The sequence below is a fragment of the Spinacia oleracea genome, chromosome 6, assembly GCF_020520425.1.
Source record: "Spinacia oleracea cultivar Varoflay chromosome 6, BTI_SOV_V1, whole genome shotgun sequence".
NCBI lineage: Eukaryota > Viridiplantae > Streptophyta > Magnoliopsida > Caryophyllales > Amaranthaceae > Spinacia > Spinacia oleracea.
The window spans coordinates 139,560,670-139,573,844 of record NC_079492.1 but is presented as its reverse complement, the minus strand read 5'-3'; the positions used below and the strand labels follow the sequence as shown (position 1 = coordinate 139,573,844).

At 35.0% G+C, this 13,175-nt stretch overlaps 2 protein-coding genes and 1 long non-coding RNA gene across 3 annotated transcripts; all 3 read left to right on the top strand.

The window, feature by feature from the left end:
- The first annotated feature begins 124 nt into the window (after positions 1 to 124).
- LOC110778245 (cation/H(+) antiporter 18-like) lies at positions 125 to 6,225 on the top strand. Its single transcript, XM_021982820.2, has 4 exons — positions 125 to 1,243; positions 2,724 to 2,970; positions 3,619 to 4,620; positions 4,798 to 6,225. The coding sequence occupies exons 2-4, from the start codon at positions 2,773 to 2,775 to the stop codon at positions 6,022 to 6,024; spliced, it is 2,427 nt and encodes an 808-aa protein (XP_021838512.1). The 5' UTR covers positions 125 to 1,243; positions 2,724 to 2,772; the 3' UTR covers positions 6,025 to 6,225.
- Positions 6,226 to 10,694: 4,469 nt separating this feature from the next.
- LOC130463658 (lipoxygenase 4, chloroplastic-like) lies at positions 10,695 to 11,371 on the top strand. The gene is made up of 3 exons (XM_056832855.1): positions 10,695 to 10,888; positions 10,991 to 11,302; positions 11,355 to 11,371. The coding sequence occupies exons 1-3, from the start codon at positions 10,879 to 10,881 to the stop codon at positions 11,369 to 11,371; spliced, it is 339 nt and encodes a 112-aa protein (XP_056688833.1). The 5' UTR covers positions 10,695 to 10,878.
- A 31-nt stretch (positions 11,372 to 11,402) lies between these two features.
- On the top strand, positions 11,403 to 12,040 carry LOC130462599 (uncharacterized). Its single transcript, XR_008923142.1, has 3 exons — positions 11,403 to 11,587; positions 11,685 to 11,872; positions 11,958 to 12,040. It is a non-coding gene; the product is annotated as an uncharacterized lncRNA (long non-coding RNA).
- Positions 12,041 to 13,175: the final 1,135 nt, after the last annotated feature.

Sequence of the window (13,175 nt, the reverse complement as noted above, 5' to 3'; positions counted from 1 at the left end):
TTTCGGCCTTTCGGTTTGATAATCTGTTTTTTTTTTATGAACTTAAAACTCAAAGTAAAAATATTTACTTTATTATGCCAATAACACCGACGGCCGTGTGATTTTGTGTTTCTCATTTGTAGCCGGGATCAAAATTCCCTTGTTTCTCCTGGGAATTACCTACTGATGCGGAGTAGACAACCTTATAATTTGTGAATAGCACTCTTTGAATCATGCCTCGTAAAAGTTGGAAATTTCTTTGGACAATTGCTTTCATAATGCATGACCTTGGCTTACATATTGCATGATTTTTATGATAATCCTACAAAACTTCCAAGATCAAAAAATATTGCACTACTCCATAAATCTGGCATTTGTTTTAGTTCATTTTACATTGACAAATAGTCCTTCTCAGTAGTCAGTGTACTTGAGTCGTGTTTAACGAGCTGAAAGCATTCAGCAATCCTGTGATTTTGGAGATTAAAACACCCATATTGGCTGTAATACATTCATGAAGACTTAATCAAGTAATGAGAACACGACCTTATGTTTTTTTTTGTTTTCTGTTTAGTTTTGTGGGGAATTTTCACAAATTTTTTTGAGGTAAAATTTTCACATCCTATTCCAGCAATAATTATTTGTGATATCTGCTCACAAATCACAATCCACTATGGTTGATGAGAAATGAGAACTGATAAATGCATATCATGCAAATTGTCTCGTAACATGGTACTTTGGGTTAAAATCAACCCGAATCTGGTTTCCAATTAGATAAGTTTGCCACATTATGTCAATATCCTATATTATGACGTAACTTTTTATATATTTGATTATTATGTATTATGATGAACAACCCACAATCGACACAAAACCAAATACGGAAACAACCCATTAAATTTACTCCTAATACGGATTAACGCTTTTTCTACGGTGCTTTAATTGTGTCCAAAGGGCCAAGAAGAGCAACAAAATTTCAGAGTACGAGTAGTTTCATCAAAATCTAGTAGGAATCCAAGTTCTACGAGGAATAGATTGCCTAATGAAAGTAATATTATACAGGGGCAAAATCGTCTTTTCTTATAGTAAGCACACCTTATTTAAGTAACTCTGTTTCATAATTCAGCGTTTAGCACCTGATCAGTTTACTCTTCCTCTATTTCCTCTCTCTCTTATTATTCAAATTTGCAAGCTTTAAAGGAAACATATCAAACTTTTATGGAAGATAATCACGCAATTTGGATTGCATCAACATAATCTCAATAAGGTTCGTTTTCTCTCTCCTTTTTTTCAATTCTTTAAAAGAATTTTGCTTTTTTTTTTTCAAGAACTAAAATTTCATGTTAATTTTGCCATGGTGATTTGATTTTTAATGCAATACGTAAACTTATCTTTTTTTTTAATGCTTGTTATCTGTAATCAAGTTAACTTTATTCAATCTGAACGTTTAATTAATTGATTTATCTTAAGTTTCACAATATTTCAAATTCATTCGAGAATAATCCCAAGTTTTAGGACCTTTTCAAGATAGTGTACGATGTTTTTTCTTTTTAAAAAAAAGGAGGGAGGAATGATCAAAAGATTTGATAAAAATATAAAACTTTTACGGAGTAATCCGTATAGGTTTGATTTTTGAAAAAGAGTACTCCGTATTAATTATGAGCATATAAACGGAATTTGATCTTTGGTCTTTGCATTGGTATATGGCCATAACCTATAGTTGTGTCATTGAGTAGCTACTCGTAGTACGGACTACGGAGACCGGAGTACGACTTAGTCATTTAGTTGTTTATCCTGAGTTGAAACTTGAAAATAATACTAATTATCTTTTTTTTTTGTTAAAGGGATTTATTTTAGAATTATAGATAAGGATAAAGCCATATAATCCTAGTAGTAGTCCTATTTTAACAACTACTACTAGGATTATACTTTTTTTTTTTTGGATAATAGGCAATTAGAATTATAGATATGGTTATATCCTTCTTTTGAGGAATAATAATAATAATTATTATGCATAATATTATTATTTTTGGATAATAGGCAATAAGAATTATAGATATGGCTAAATCCCTTTTCGAGGAATAATAATAATATTATTATTTTTATTATTATTGTTATTTTTATTATTATTATAATTATTATTTATTTTTTTTATTATTATTATTATTATCGTGTAAACATATTACATAAAGTTATTTTTATTTTATTATTATTATTATTGTTCATTTAATTGTTATAATTATAAGTGTAACTTATAAATCTATTCATGCTTCTTGGATCCAAAGAAGGAAATGAATCGAATTGATTCAAATAATATTTTAGTTCCCATGTTTGTAGATAGTCTAGATATAGGAAGGGCGTAAGGCAACAAACACGTACTAAGCCAGTCAAAGGTGGGATAATTCTCTCATACAAGATTATTTTTCATCCATTACTACTTTGTATGAATTTTTGTTTAACAAATGCTATCTGGTTTGTTGTGCATATAATATGTCGTTAAGGTTTTCCTTCCACTTCTCTTGGAATTTAGAAGCATATAAAGTGAAAATGTAAATAAGGATTCAAATTCCCATTCAAAAAACTCTAGCTAATAGTTTATCTTAAAACTATTCGGCTCATGTTAGTCGCCTAACTAGAAACACAAAAAGATTTATTCAATTTAAAAGTGCCATATATTGTATATTTGTATAGGATTGTGCATGAAATATTGGCTGACAACATTTTCTTCAATTCATTCATATAAACAGGGCGCACGCTAAAGAGGGAATTCGTTGCTCATCATAATTCCATATAAACATGGCTCTAAATGTGACTGGCTGTCCATGTCCAAAGCCGATGCAGGCTACCTCCACCGGTATCTTCCAAGGAGAGAATCCACTCGAATTTGCTCTCCCCCTTCTAATCATACAGATAGTCCTTGTTCTTGTCCTCACTCGTTCCTTGGCGTACTTGCTTAGACCTTTGAGGCAACCTCGTGTCATCGCTGAGATTATTGTAAGTATTTACTTTTCGTCCTTTTTATTAATATTCCTAGCAGACAATGACATCTTCATATCAACTGTAAACTGTGTGTTAATTGAGTAGTTTAGCAGTACCTGTTTATTTGTTTTGGATGATGATATTGGATAAGGACTATGTTACTTGAACTCTATCACCTCATGCACCTATGTCTGATCCTGAATTCCCGATACTCAGAGGTGGGTACAGACACTTAACACTTCAGTTCTGACCGAAAATAAGGAAAACATCATTAAATAACCAAGTCTAATATTTGGATATGCAAATGTATCTTGACATAAGTTCCCTAGTCCAAGTTAATGTATATGTTTTGTTTGTTAAACTTGTCTGATATCGACACCTGATAAACTTCTGTTTTACGTGTTGTTCACTTATTTATGATCTTAGTTATCTTTGTTGCAACTCTGGTTAGCTTTTTCAAATGAACTGAACTGCTATACTATTCTGACTTTGATGTATGACCTCTCCCTTAGTACTGCCTGGTTTTGCTCACAAAATATTATGTATCTGAAGTTGTGATGTGATCTAAAGGTTCAACTTTTTGGACAAATTCCTACAATCATTAATGTAATCTTGCACTGACAGTGAGACTTAATTAAACGTTCTGTTGTGTTGCTTTGACAGGGAGGAGTGCTACTAGGTCCATCTGCTCTTGGTCGTAACAAGGCGTTCCTCCATGCAATATTCCCACCCAAGAGTCTACCAGTATTAGACACACTTGCCAACCTCGGCCTCATCTTCTTCCTCTTCCTCGTAGGCCTAGAATTGGATCTAAAAGCACTCCGCAAAACAGGAAAGAAAACCATGAGTATTGCAGTTGCAGGAATCTCTTTACCCTTTGCTATGGGAATTGGTACATCATTTATCCTAAGAGCAACCATTTCACAAGGCGTTAGCCAAGGTCCCTTCCTTGTATTCATGGGGGTTGCGCTCTCTATCACCGCCTTTCCTGTCTTAGCCCGTATCTTAGCTGAGCTCAAGCTTCTAACCACTGATGTAGGGCGAATGGCCATGTCAGCAGCCGCGGTCAATGATGTGGCAGCATGGGTTCTACTTGCTCTAGCCATAGCTCTTTCTAGTACCGGAAAATCTCCTCTTATAACCTTATGGGTATTCTTGTCTGGTGCAGCTTTTGTTGGTCTGTGCATTCTTATAGTCCCTCGTATCTTTAAGTGGATGAACCAGCGTTGCCCAGATGGTGAGCCGGTGGATGAGATTTACATTTGTGCCACATTAGCAGCGGTTTTGGCAGCTGCATTTGTGACAGATACTATTGGAATTCATGCTCTTTTCGGGGCTTTTGTTATTGGGATTCTAGCACCAAAAGAAGGGCCTCTTGCCGGTGCATTAGTAGAAAAAGTTGAGGATCTTGTATCTGGACTTCTCCTTCCTTTGTACTTTGTTTCGAGTGGTCTTAAAACAAATGTAGCCACCATTCAAGGGGCTCAGTCATGGGGACTTTTAGGTCTTGTCATTTTAACTGCATGTTTTGGCAAGGTTGTTGGGACTTTTACTGTATCTCGCCTCTGTAAAATACCTGTCAATGAGGCTGTTGCGCTTGGGTTTTTAATGAACAGCAAAGGTTTGGTCGAGCTGATTGTCCTCAACATTGGTAAAGATCGAAAGGTAAGAATAACTAACTTATCATTTAGCTAAAGATTATGCTCTGTTCTATTGGATTTATTTTGACTGAACTTAACTGAACTTATCTGAACTTATTTTGTCTGAAATAAGTCGAACAGAACAGAGCCTCATCATGTATTTTCTTTCAATTCTTATGTAACTCTTGATTGATCTTTGTAGGTGCTAAATGACCAAACATTTGCAATAATGGTACTTATGGCCTTAGTCACCACTTTCATCACAACACCAATAGTGACAGCAGTGTATAAACCAGCAAAAAGAACACGCGCATATAAGCTGAGGACAATCCAAAGAAAAGACTCCACCTCTCAACTCAGAATCATGTCATGCTTCCACAGCAATGGAAACATCCCAACAATGATCAACTTAATTGAAGCTTTACGAGGAACAGAGAAGAAACAAGGACTCACAGTCTACGCGATGCATCTCATGGAGCTTTCTGAGAGGTCTTCTGCAATCAGAATGATCCACAAAGCCCGAAACAACGGGCTTCCGTTCTGGAATAAGGCAATGAAGTCAGATTCAAACCAAGTTGAGGTAGCCTTTGAGGCGTACGGGCAACTCAGCCGGGTCCAAATCAGGCCCATGACTGCAATTTCTCACTTCCCTGATATGCATGAAGACATATGTGGTAGTGCTGAGAGTAAAAGGACTGCTCTTATTATCCTCCCTTTCCATAAACACCAGAGGGTTGACGGGTCATTAGAAATAGCAAGAAATGAATACAGATTGATTAACAAGAAGGTCCTTCAAAATGCACCTTGCTCGGTTGGTATTCTGGTAGACCGCGGGCTTGGTGGAACTTCCCATGTAGCAGCCAGTAATGTTGCCTCAACTATCAGTGTGTTCTTCTTTGGCGGGCCTGATGACCGTGAAGCGTTGTCTCTTGGTCTGCGGATGTCTGAGCATCCGGGGATCACTCTCATCATAGTCCATTTCAGAGCGGGCCCTAACATGGAGGGAGGTGAAATTGTGGCCCTCGATATTACTACTGATAGTAGTAGTAAGCAGGATACAAAAGCATCAGACGAAGATGCAATCAATGCTGTAAAGCAGAAAATGTCAAAGGGTGGATCAGTTAAGTACGAGGAAAGAGTGGTGAAAACGAGTTGTGATAGTGTCGGTATAGTCAATGAATGTAGCCGTTGTACAATGGTTTTAGTAGGACGATCACCAGAAGGTATGGTGGCTGCAAATTTAAGTCTGATTGTGAAGAATGATTCCCCTGAATTAGGGCCAGTTGGTGGATTGTTGACCTCTCAGGAGGTATCAACAAATGCTTCTGTGTTGGTGATTCAGCAATTTAGTGGCGAACCCAAGCCGGTGTTACTTGAGGAAGAAGAAGAAGACGAAGAAGAAGCAACTGATGAAACTGAAACAGATTGATTGATCGAATTTAGTAAGACTAATGTACTCATGCATGATCATATATTTTCTGCTCTGTACGTACCTTTCTTTTAATACAGAAAAGTAAATGTATGTTAGTTCGTTGTAGAGAATTTGATGATGTCGAACACAGAAGGCTTTGTGAGAAATTTCTGATTTTTTTCTAATACAGAAAAGTAGAAGTTTAGCCTCCACAGGAAATGATTTTCTTCAATCTATGAGTCTATGACTGTCATCCATAATGAGTTGTTGTACTTTTTTTTAACATGAATGGTACTTCTTTTTTGTCTTTTATCTATTTGTCTTTTAGTTGATATGTGAGTTTCCACACATATCTGATATGCGAAAAAACAACCTCTTGTTGCTACTGCTGTTGTGCTCAGGAAAAAGTTTTTACTAATATTATATAGTACATTAATGACTAAGGCTTTGTTGTTGTTGTTGTACTATGTTAATGACTGACATGAATTTTTTTACTAATTATACATAAAAATCAAATATTATTATGCAAAATTAAATGTGTCAGTGAAAGTGGTGCATTTTAATAAACAAATTAAATGGATGTTCTATATAGTTTGGTTGAATGGCAACAATGGCCACTTATTGTTTGGGGGTTGATAGTTTGATACCGACCATCCCTAAGGGTATACTCCCAAGAAGTTAAGCAATGGCGGATCTTTGTTATGGTATACCCCCAAATTACAAGTTTTACAACAATAGTTTTAGGAACATAATTTTAGGAGATAAGTTGTTGTTTGGATATTAAATATAAAAATAGATGTGAAAGAAGATATTGAGATATTAGTTTACTAAAAAGTAAATGTGATAAACCAAAAACCTTAGCTGTTCTCTTTCCTTTTTTCTCTCTAGAGTTTACAAATCTCATAGGGGTTTAGGCCGGCCCTTTGGTTTAATTATTTATGCTTTTGTCTTCAGATTCAATAAAACTACATCGCTTGAGTGTAGTAAATTCTCCTATGGTGGGATTAGTTAAGTATTTTGGGTGTCATTAAAAGGAATTAATTACCTTGTTAAGGTATTTCAATAAAACTACATCGTTTGAATGTAGCAATTCACAAAACCACCAAACTTAAAAGCAGTGTTTCACAAAATTTAATAACAATGGAATAGTCTTTTTTAATAATGTGATTATGTGATGCTTAAATGGGTTGTTTTTAGTTAGTGGTTGAGAGTAAACTTAAACCGTGAAAAATGAATGGAAAGATTTTTCAATTTTATCGTTTGTTGTTTGCTATATTTTACTGTCTAACTCCTCTTCACCTTCATTTTCCTCATTGAAAATCAATTCATCATTTCATCTCTCTTTTTAACGGTGAAGGATACTTTAATGATACTTTAATGATGGCATTTAAAGGAAAGCGTAATATAATAGCTAACTAGTATTCGGGTCCGGACAATGCCCCAGATTATTATGTGTATAAAAATTAACTATTATATTCTTTAGTGAAATTATGTTTTAATTCTTTTTCACAAGATAATTATTTAATATTATATTAATAATAATTTTGCAAAGATAATATGAAAAAGGTTCTAGCTCAATTGGATAAAGCTCTTGTGTTTGAAACTGGAGGTCGCAGGTTTGAATCTTATGCAAACCATATTTCTTATTTTAAAATGAAAGTGTATTGAAGACATAGACTTATGGATTGAGGAGAGAGCGACACGTGGCATGTAAACGTTTGTAGAAACGCCTTTTAATATATACGTAGTAGTATAGATATGTATTATCCTTGACTCCTTGTGGCTCATTCACTTTTAAAAACCTACTTACCTTATTCCAATTTGTGCGTGGGTGCTTTGCTATTAATAGATTTATAACTACCGTACATTTCTATTATGGGAGAATAGGGGCCGAAGAATCTTTTACTCAACTTAATTGATTCCTCTTTATAAAGTGCAACATAAAACTTATGATGCATCTTTATATTTATTAATAGAAAGTTTCAAGTACTTTAAAGTTTTCCACCAAAAACAAGAGTTAATTGATGTTTTTTTTTTTCGTATAATTCTATCAAATGATCATTACGTACATAGGATTATGCTAAAGGTAAAAGGTAGCACATATCCTAAGATGTTTGTGCGTTGTGTTACGTTGAGACACTAGCTATGTGTAATCGTGTTGGCCTGAAGATTTTAAAAAGGCCGTCTAAATTCTCATGTCGTGCCGTGCTTACGTGCTTAAATCCTAATTTCACTTAATGTAATTAGTTTTGTTGTGTCTAAACGTGTCGCCCGTTGTGCCTTGCATGTATGCCATGCTTTTCCAAAAAAATAATGTTGCTCAAGCATAGCCCATAGTCTATGACGTTGTGTCCTTACTGTATAGAGTCGTGTCATCTTTACATATTGATCGATCTAATCTAGTATATTGTTTGTTAAGTTTGATTAAAGCTTGCTTATGATTCACAAAAAGGAATCTAAACATAAAAAATAAATAAAAAAGCACTTTTAAATCGATGAGCCTTATTTAAACTAATCTCACTTAAGTTCATTGAAATTGATTGACTAATTAAAATCGAAGTGAGTTGAAGAAGCTAAGGCCTACATTCGAAGTAAAAAAAAGTAAGTATGATGCGTTAACCTGCCGAATTATACAAACTTTTTGTCCCCTTCTCTTTGTGTGACACTTGTAGTCTTGTTGAGTAATGCTTGTTTGCCTTAAAATGGGGGGAAAAGCTTGAAGAAATTGTGTCAAATTGTGTCAAATTGTTGAGGTCAGCGCACTTAAGTAATAAGCATAAACCTCTTAGGCCCTCTTTTTAAAATTTATTTTCGGGAGCAAGTTCGAACTTAAGACGTGTTATAGGTACACCCTCGGCATTAACTATTATGACAAGACCTTATTAGTTCTTAACGGTTACTTGAATGACATATAACATATTCTCTTATAATAAACAGTCATGGCCTATTAGCTTTAATGGTAATTTTGATTGGGATATTCTTTCCTCAAAATTGAAAATATATCCGATTGTTTTCCTATTAAATTTTTTTGTCCGATCAAATGAAGTCTTAATAATGATCCCGGCACTAAATAAGTAAGTTCGGTACATTTCATATAGTGTCTTAATTACAAATAATATCCGTAATTTGGGATTAAATCTCGTCTATCACTACGAAGTATTGGTGGCTAGACTTCTAAGAATTTAACTCTTTAAGAGTTTAACTTTTGTGCAAAACAAGCTTAAACTTGTTAGGAGCTTCTACCCTAGCTTAAAAGCCGACTTTTAAATTTTATTGTCTAAACTTAATTGTACAAGGGGCGACTTTAAAATCGACTTTATACAAATAGTCAAATAGGGCGACTTTAAAATCGACTTTATACAAATAATTTTAAAGCAAAAGGGGCGACTTTAAAATCGACTTTATACAAATAGTCAAATAGGGCGCAACGGAGGCGTCCTGTTATGAAACTATCAAAGAGGGCGATATGAAAGTCGTCTTCTTAAGTAATGACAATAACGACGAAACCTGCCACTTGCCCTCTTTGATAAACCAAAGAAGGCGACAACTTAGAATTGCCGTCTTTTACTTTATGAAAAATAAAGATAAAAAAATAAATTACACACCTAAACAGCTAAAATCCCAATTTGATTCCCTGTTAATCCATACTCCCAAAATGGCGAGGAAACCTAAAATCCCAATTTTGCTGCTGCTTTCTCTCTCATATTCTCCAGCTCTGGTTAATCGAAAATTGGTCGAATTTTCTCCATTTGTTCGTTTCTCAATTCGTAAGCTTCAAGATTTGTTAGAAAATTATCCGATTTCTATCAAATACCGACCTACTGGTATCATCTTCTCTGTTTGATTATATTTGTGTTTGATGATTGATTTTGCTGGTATTTGGATGATTGATTTGATGCAAAAATCCATAAATGGAACCACAATTTGTTAATTAGGCACAATATATGTTGGTCGATAAAATTTGTTGAGTGAACTGAAAACTCAGTACTAAATTCTAGTTAATTTTCTATTTTTGGTTAATTATTTAGGGTTTTGGTTTGAGAATCTATGGAATCTTACAAATCTGAGGTCTGTGTTGGAGTTACTCGTTCCTTTTAGACCAACCTTTAATTTCAGGTACTATCGTACTTTTTGAATTTGATATCTGATGCATTTTCATTCAAAATTTGCAAAATGGACATAATTCAAAGTTTTGAGGTTTTTATGTTTTATAATTTGATATTCTAAGCTTCATGTGATTCAATCATTACGATTTATTTGTGGTATTATATTAATTAGATTCAAATGTTCTAATTTCATTGTTGATTTGGATTTCTTTTTATACTCTTTGATTACGAGATTAGGTTATAGTGTAGTTCTTTCTCAAATCTGAATTAGGGAAGGAATTGGTTCTTCCAGTTAGCTTGATTCTATATATATTTGATATTTCTAATGGAACCATTTTCTTGTCTTTTATTTTGTTAATTAAGTAGTTAGTTTCCATGTTTTGGTTCAAGATGGAAATTATTTTAATTTGCCATCTAATTAGAAATTGTTAACTTTCTTCTATGTTCTGACCTGCTTCTCAATATACTCTGTAGCTTTCAATAACAGATGTCTTTATCGTCGATTCCAACTGTGACAAACAAAGCTTCTGCTTGATTATTCATTTGGCTAGAATTATTTAGAAAGTGGTAATGAAAGGGACAACAGGGTCTGCCCATTATTTTGTGTCATAGAACGCTACATTGCCTCATGAGCCTGATGGTTATAACTGATGCAACATAGTCAGATACTTCTTGTAATTGTTGGTTGACACTGAGGATTGCTTAGATACTTCTTAGTGGTGAAAAAATTCCATATCCTAGACGGTGTCGTACTGGCAGACCTCCTATGGAAACTGGTTAGTAAAAAACCACTACCTCAGACTGGTTTTAACGGTAACACAAATTTATCTTGATTTAATGGTCACATTTATTTATGTGATTTCTCTAATTGTGGCTAGATATCATATTTGAGAGCCGTGTGGAGAAGCCATTACCAATATATGTTCCTAGGGACGAACAATTCGAGGAGTCAAAGGCAGGAACATTCTCTTTCTGCGGGCTAAAAGCAGTTCTTCACAACTTGCTACCATCTTTAACAGCCAACATCTCCTCTAAGCATGATTTCACCGGGTTCAAGCACCTTGACAGTCTCTTCAGTGAGGGCTTGCTTCTTAACCTTGGTTTTCATGACGAACTGCCACAAGTTGTTCACAAAATCCAGTCAACGAGTCAGGGCTTACTCAAATTCGATACCCCAGTTATTATTTCTAGTAAGTCACAACACCTACTAATGCTTTTGTATCTGCTCATTCTTAATTATAGTTGTAAAATTTTTCTAATGTTATGCTTGGTATATTTCCAGAGGACAAATTGGTGTGGATGCGAGATGATGATTTTCTCGACAAGTTTTAGCCGGTATAAACCCTGCTAGCATTGAGAGGATGCAGTCATTTCCCCTAGTAAGCAACCTCGACACAGAAACTTATGGTCCTGTAGAATCTGCCCTAAAAGAAGAGCATATTATCGGATACTTAGATGGAATGTCAGTTCAACGGGTATAAAAAAGTATTATTAATTTTCATTATGTTCTGCTGATATTTTCCTGTTCTGTTTGCTTACGAAGTGAAAACTTGGTCATGTTTTATTTCTCAGGCTTTGGATGCAAACAGGCTTTTCATTGTGGACCACCATGATACATTCCTGCCTTTCCTGGAGTGACTGAATGCTCTGGATGGCCGAAAATGTTATGCAACTAGAACTGTGTTCTTCTTAACTGCACTTGCCATTGAGCTAAATTTGCCACCGTCTGGTCCTAACTCAAAGTCGAAAAGAGTGTTATGGTAAGTCCATAGAGCCAGTAGCTTGCTTTTCACACCATAATAAAATTAAAACAAAGCATGGTATTTATCCTTTTTCTTCTTGCAGTTTAGAAATGTGGTCATTTGAAATGATGGTTCTCTTAGCTGGTCTTCTTCCCAACCCAACATTAGAAACATTCGCGCTGTCTATCAGGTATATATGTACTGTGGAACCTCACTTGTAAGTTTAAGTCAAACTGCATAAGAAACATTCAATATGAGCTGATGTTCCAAGATAATTAAGCAAATGGGATTACACCATCTTTTATTTGCAGTCTCAACACAGTTGCACTTGGGTGGATGATCCCCTTTGGTCTAAGTGGTGCTGTCAGGTACTTTTCTCTCTCTTTTTTTTCCTGATATTTGCGAGACTTGTTACCAAATTTACCTCTTGAATTGAACTAAAAAAGTAAAAGTACATATATGTGTGGATCCTGATGCATTTTTGATCTGTATGAATTTGGGTTAGTACCCGAGTTTCCAATGAGTTAGGAGCTGGGCGTCGTGAAGCAGCACGAGCAGCAGTATCAGATTTTATGTGCCTAGTGATTAGCGAGGGCAATTGATAGGAACGATACTAATATTGATCTGTAATATTTGGGGATATGCTTATAGCAATGAAGGAGTGGTAAGTTTTAGTACTATTAGTTCTTCTTTGTTCTCATTGCTTTAATTATATTGGAAGGTTGCATTGACCAATTATTCGTACTCAATAGATAAGTAGCACTAACCTATTAGCTCAAATGGGAGAGCATTGTGCAAATGCGCAAAGATGTGGGTTCAAATCCCATGTAGGTTAATTTATTGATGTATTAGCGAATATTTAAAAGAGAAATAGAAATAAAAAAGCAAAATAGAACAAAGAGGGCGCAAAAAATAAATTGTCTTCCTTAATTCAATCAAAGAGGGCAAAAGAGGTTGCCTTTCTTGATTCCAATCAAGTAGGGCGAAAGAAGGTGTCTTCCTTGAATTAATCAAAGAGGGCGAAAAAAGTTGCCCTCTCTGATTTCAGTCAAGGAGGGCGAAAAATATTGCCCTATTTGATTGAAATCAAAGAGGGCGAAAAATATTGCCCTATTTGATTTGAATCAAAGAGGGCGAAAAAAACTGGTTTGCCCTGCTAAGCTAATACAACGAGCCTAACAGGGCGATGGGAGGGCGATTTAAAAATCGCCCTGTTAGCCTAAAAGGGCGAGATTTATATCAAAGATGGCGATAATTTTCGCCCTCTTTGATCTTATATGTTGTAGTTGGTTAGCATGTATGCCTAAATATTGTTTGTGTT

Bases quoted from the DNA above. Each gene is read 5' to 3' on its own strand.
- LOC110778245 (XM_021982820.2), top strand. From the start codon at position 2,773: ATGGCTCTAAATGTGACTGGCTGTCCATGTCCAAAGCCGATGCAGGCT. The intron at 2,971-3,618 runs GTAAGTATTTAC...TTGCTTTGACAG, and splicing joins GTGTCATCGCTGAGATTATT to GGAGGAGTGCTACTAGGTCC. The intron at 4,621-4,797 runs GTAAGAATAACT...TGATCTTTGTAG, and splicing joins ACATTGGTAAAGATCGAAAG to GTGCTAAATGACCAAACATT.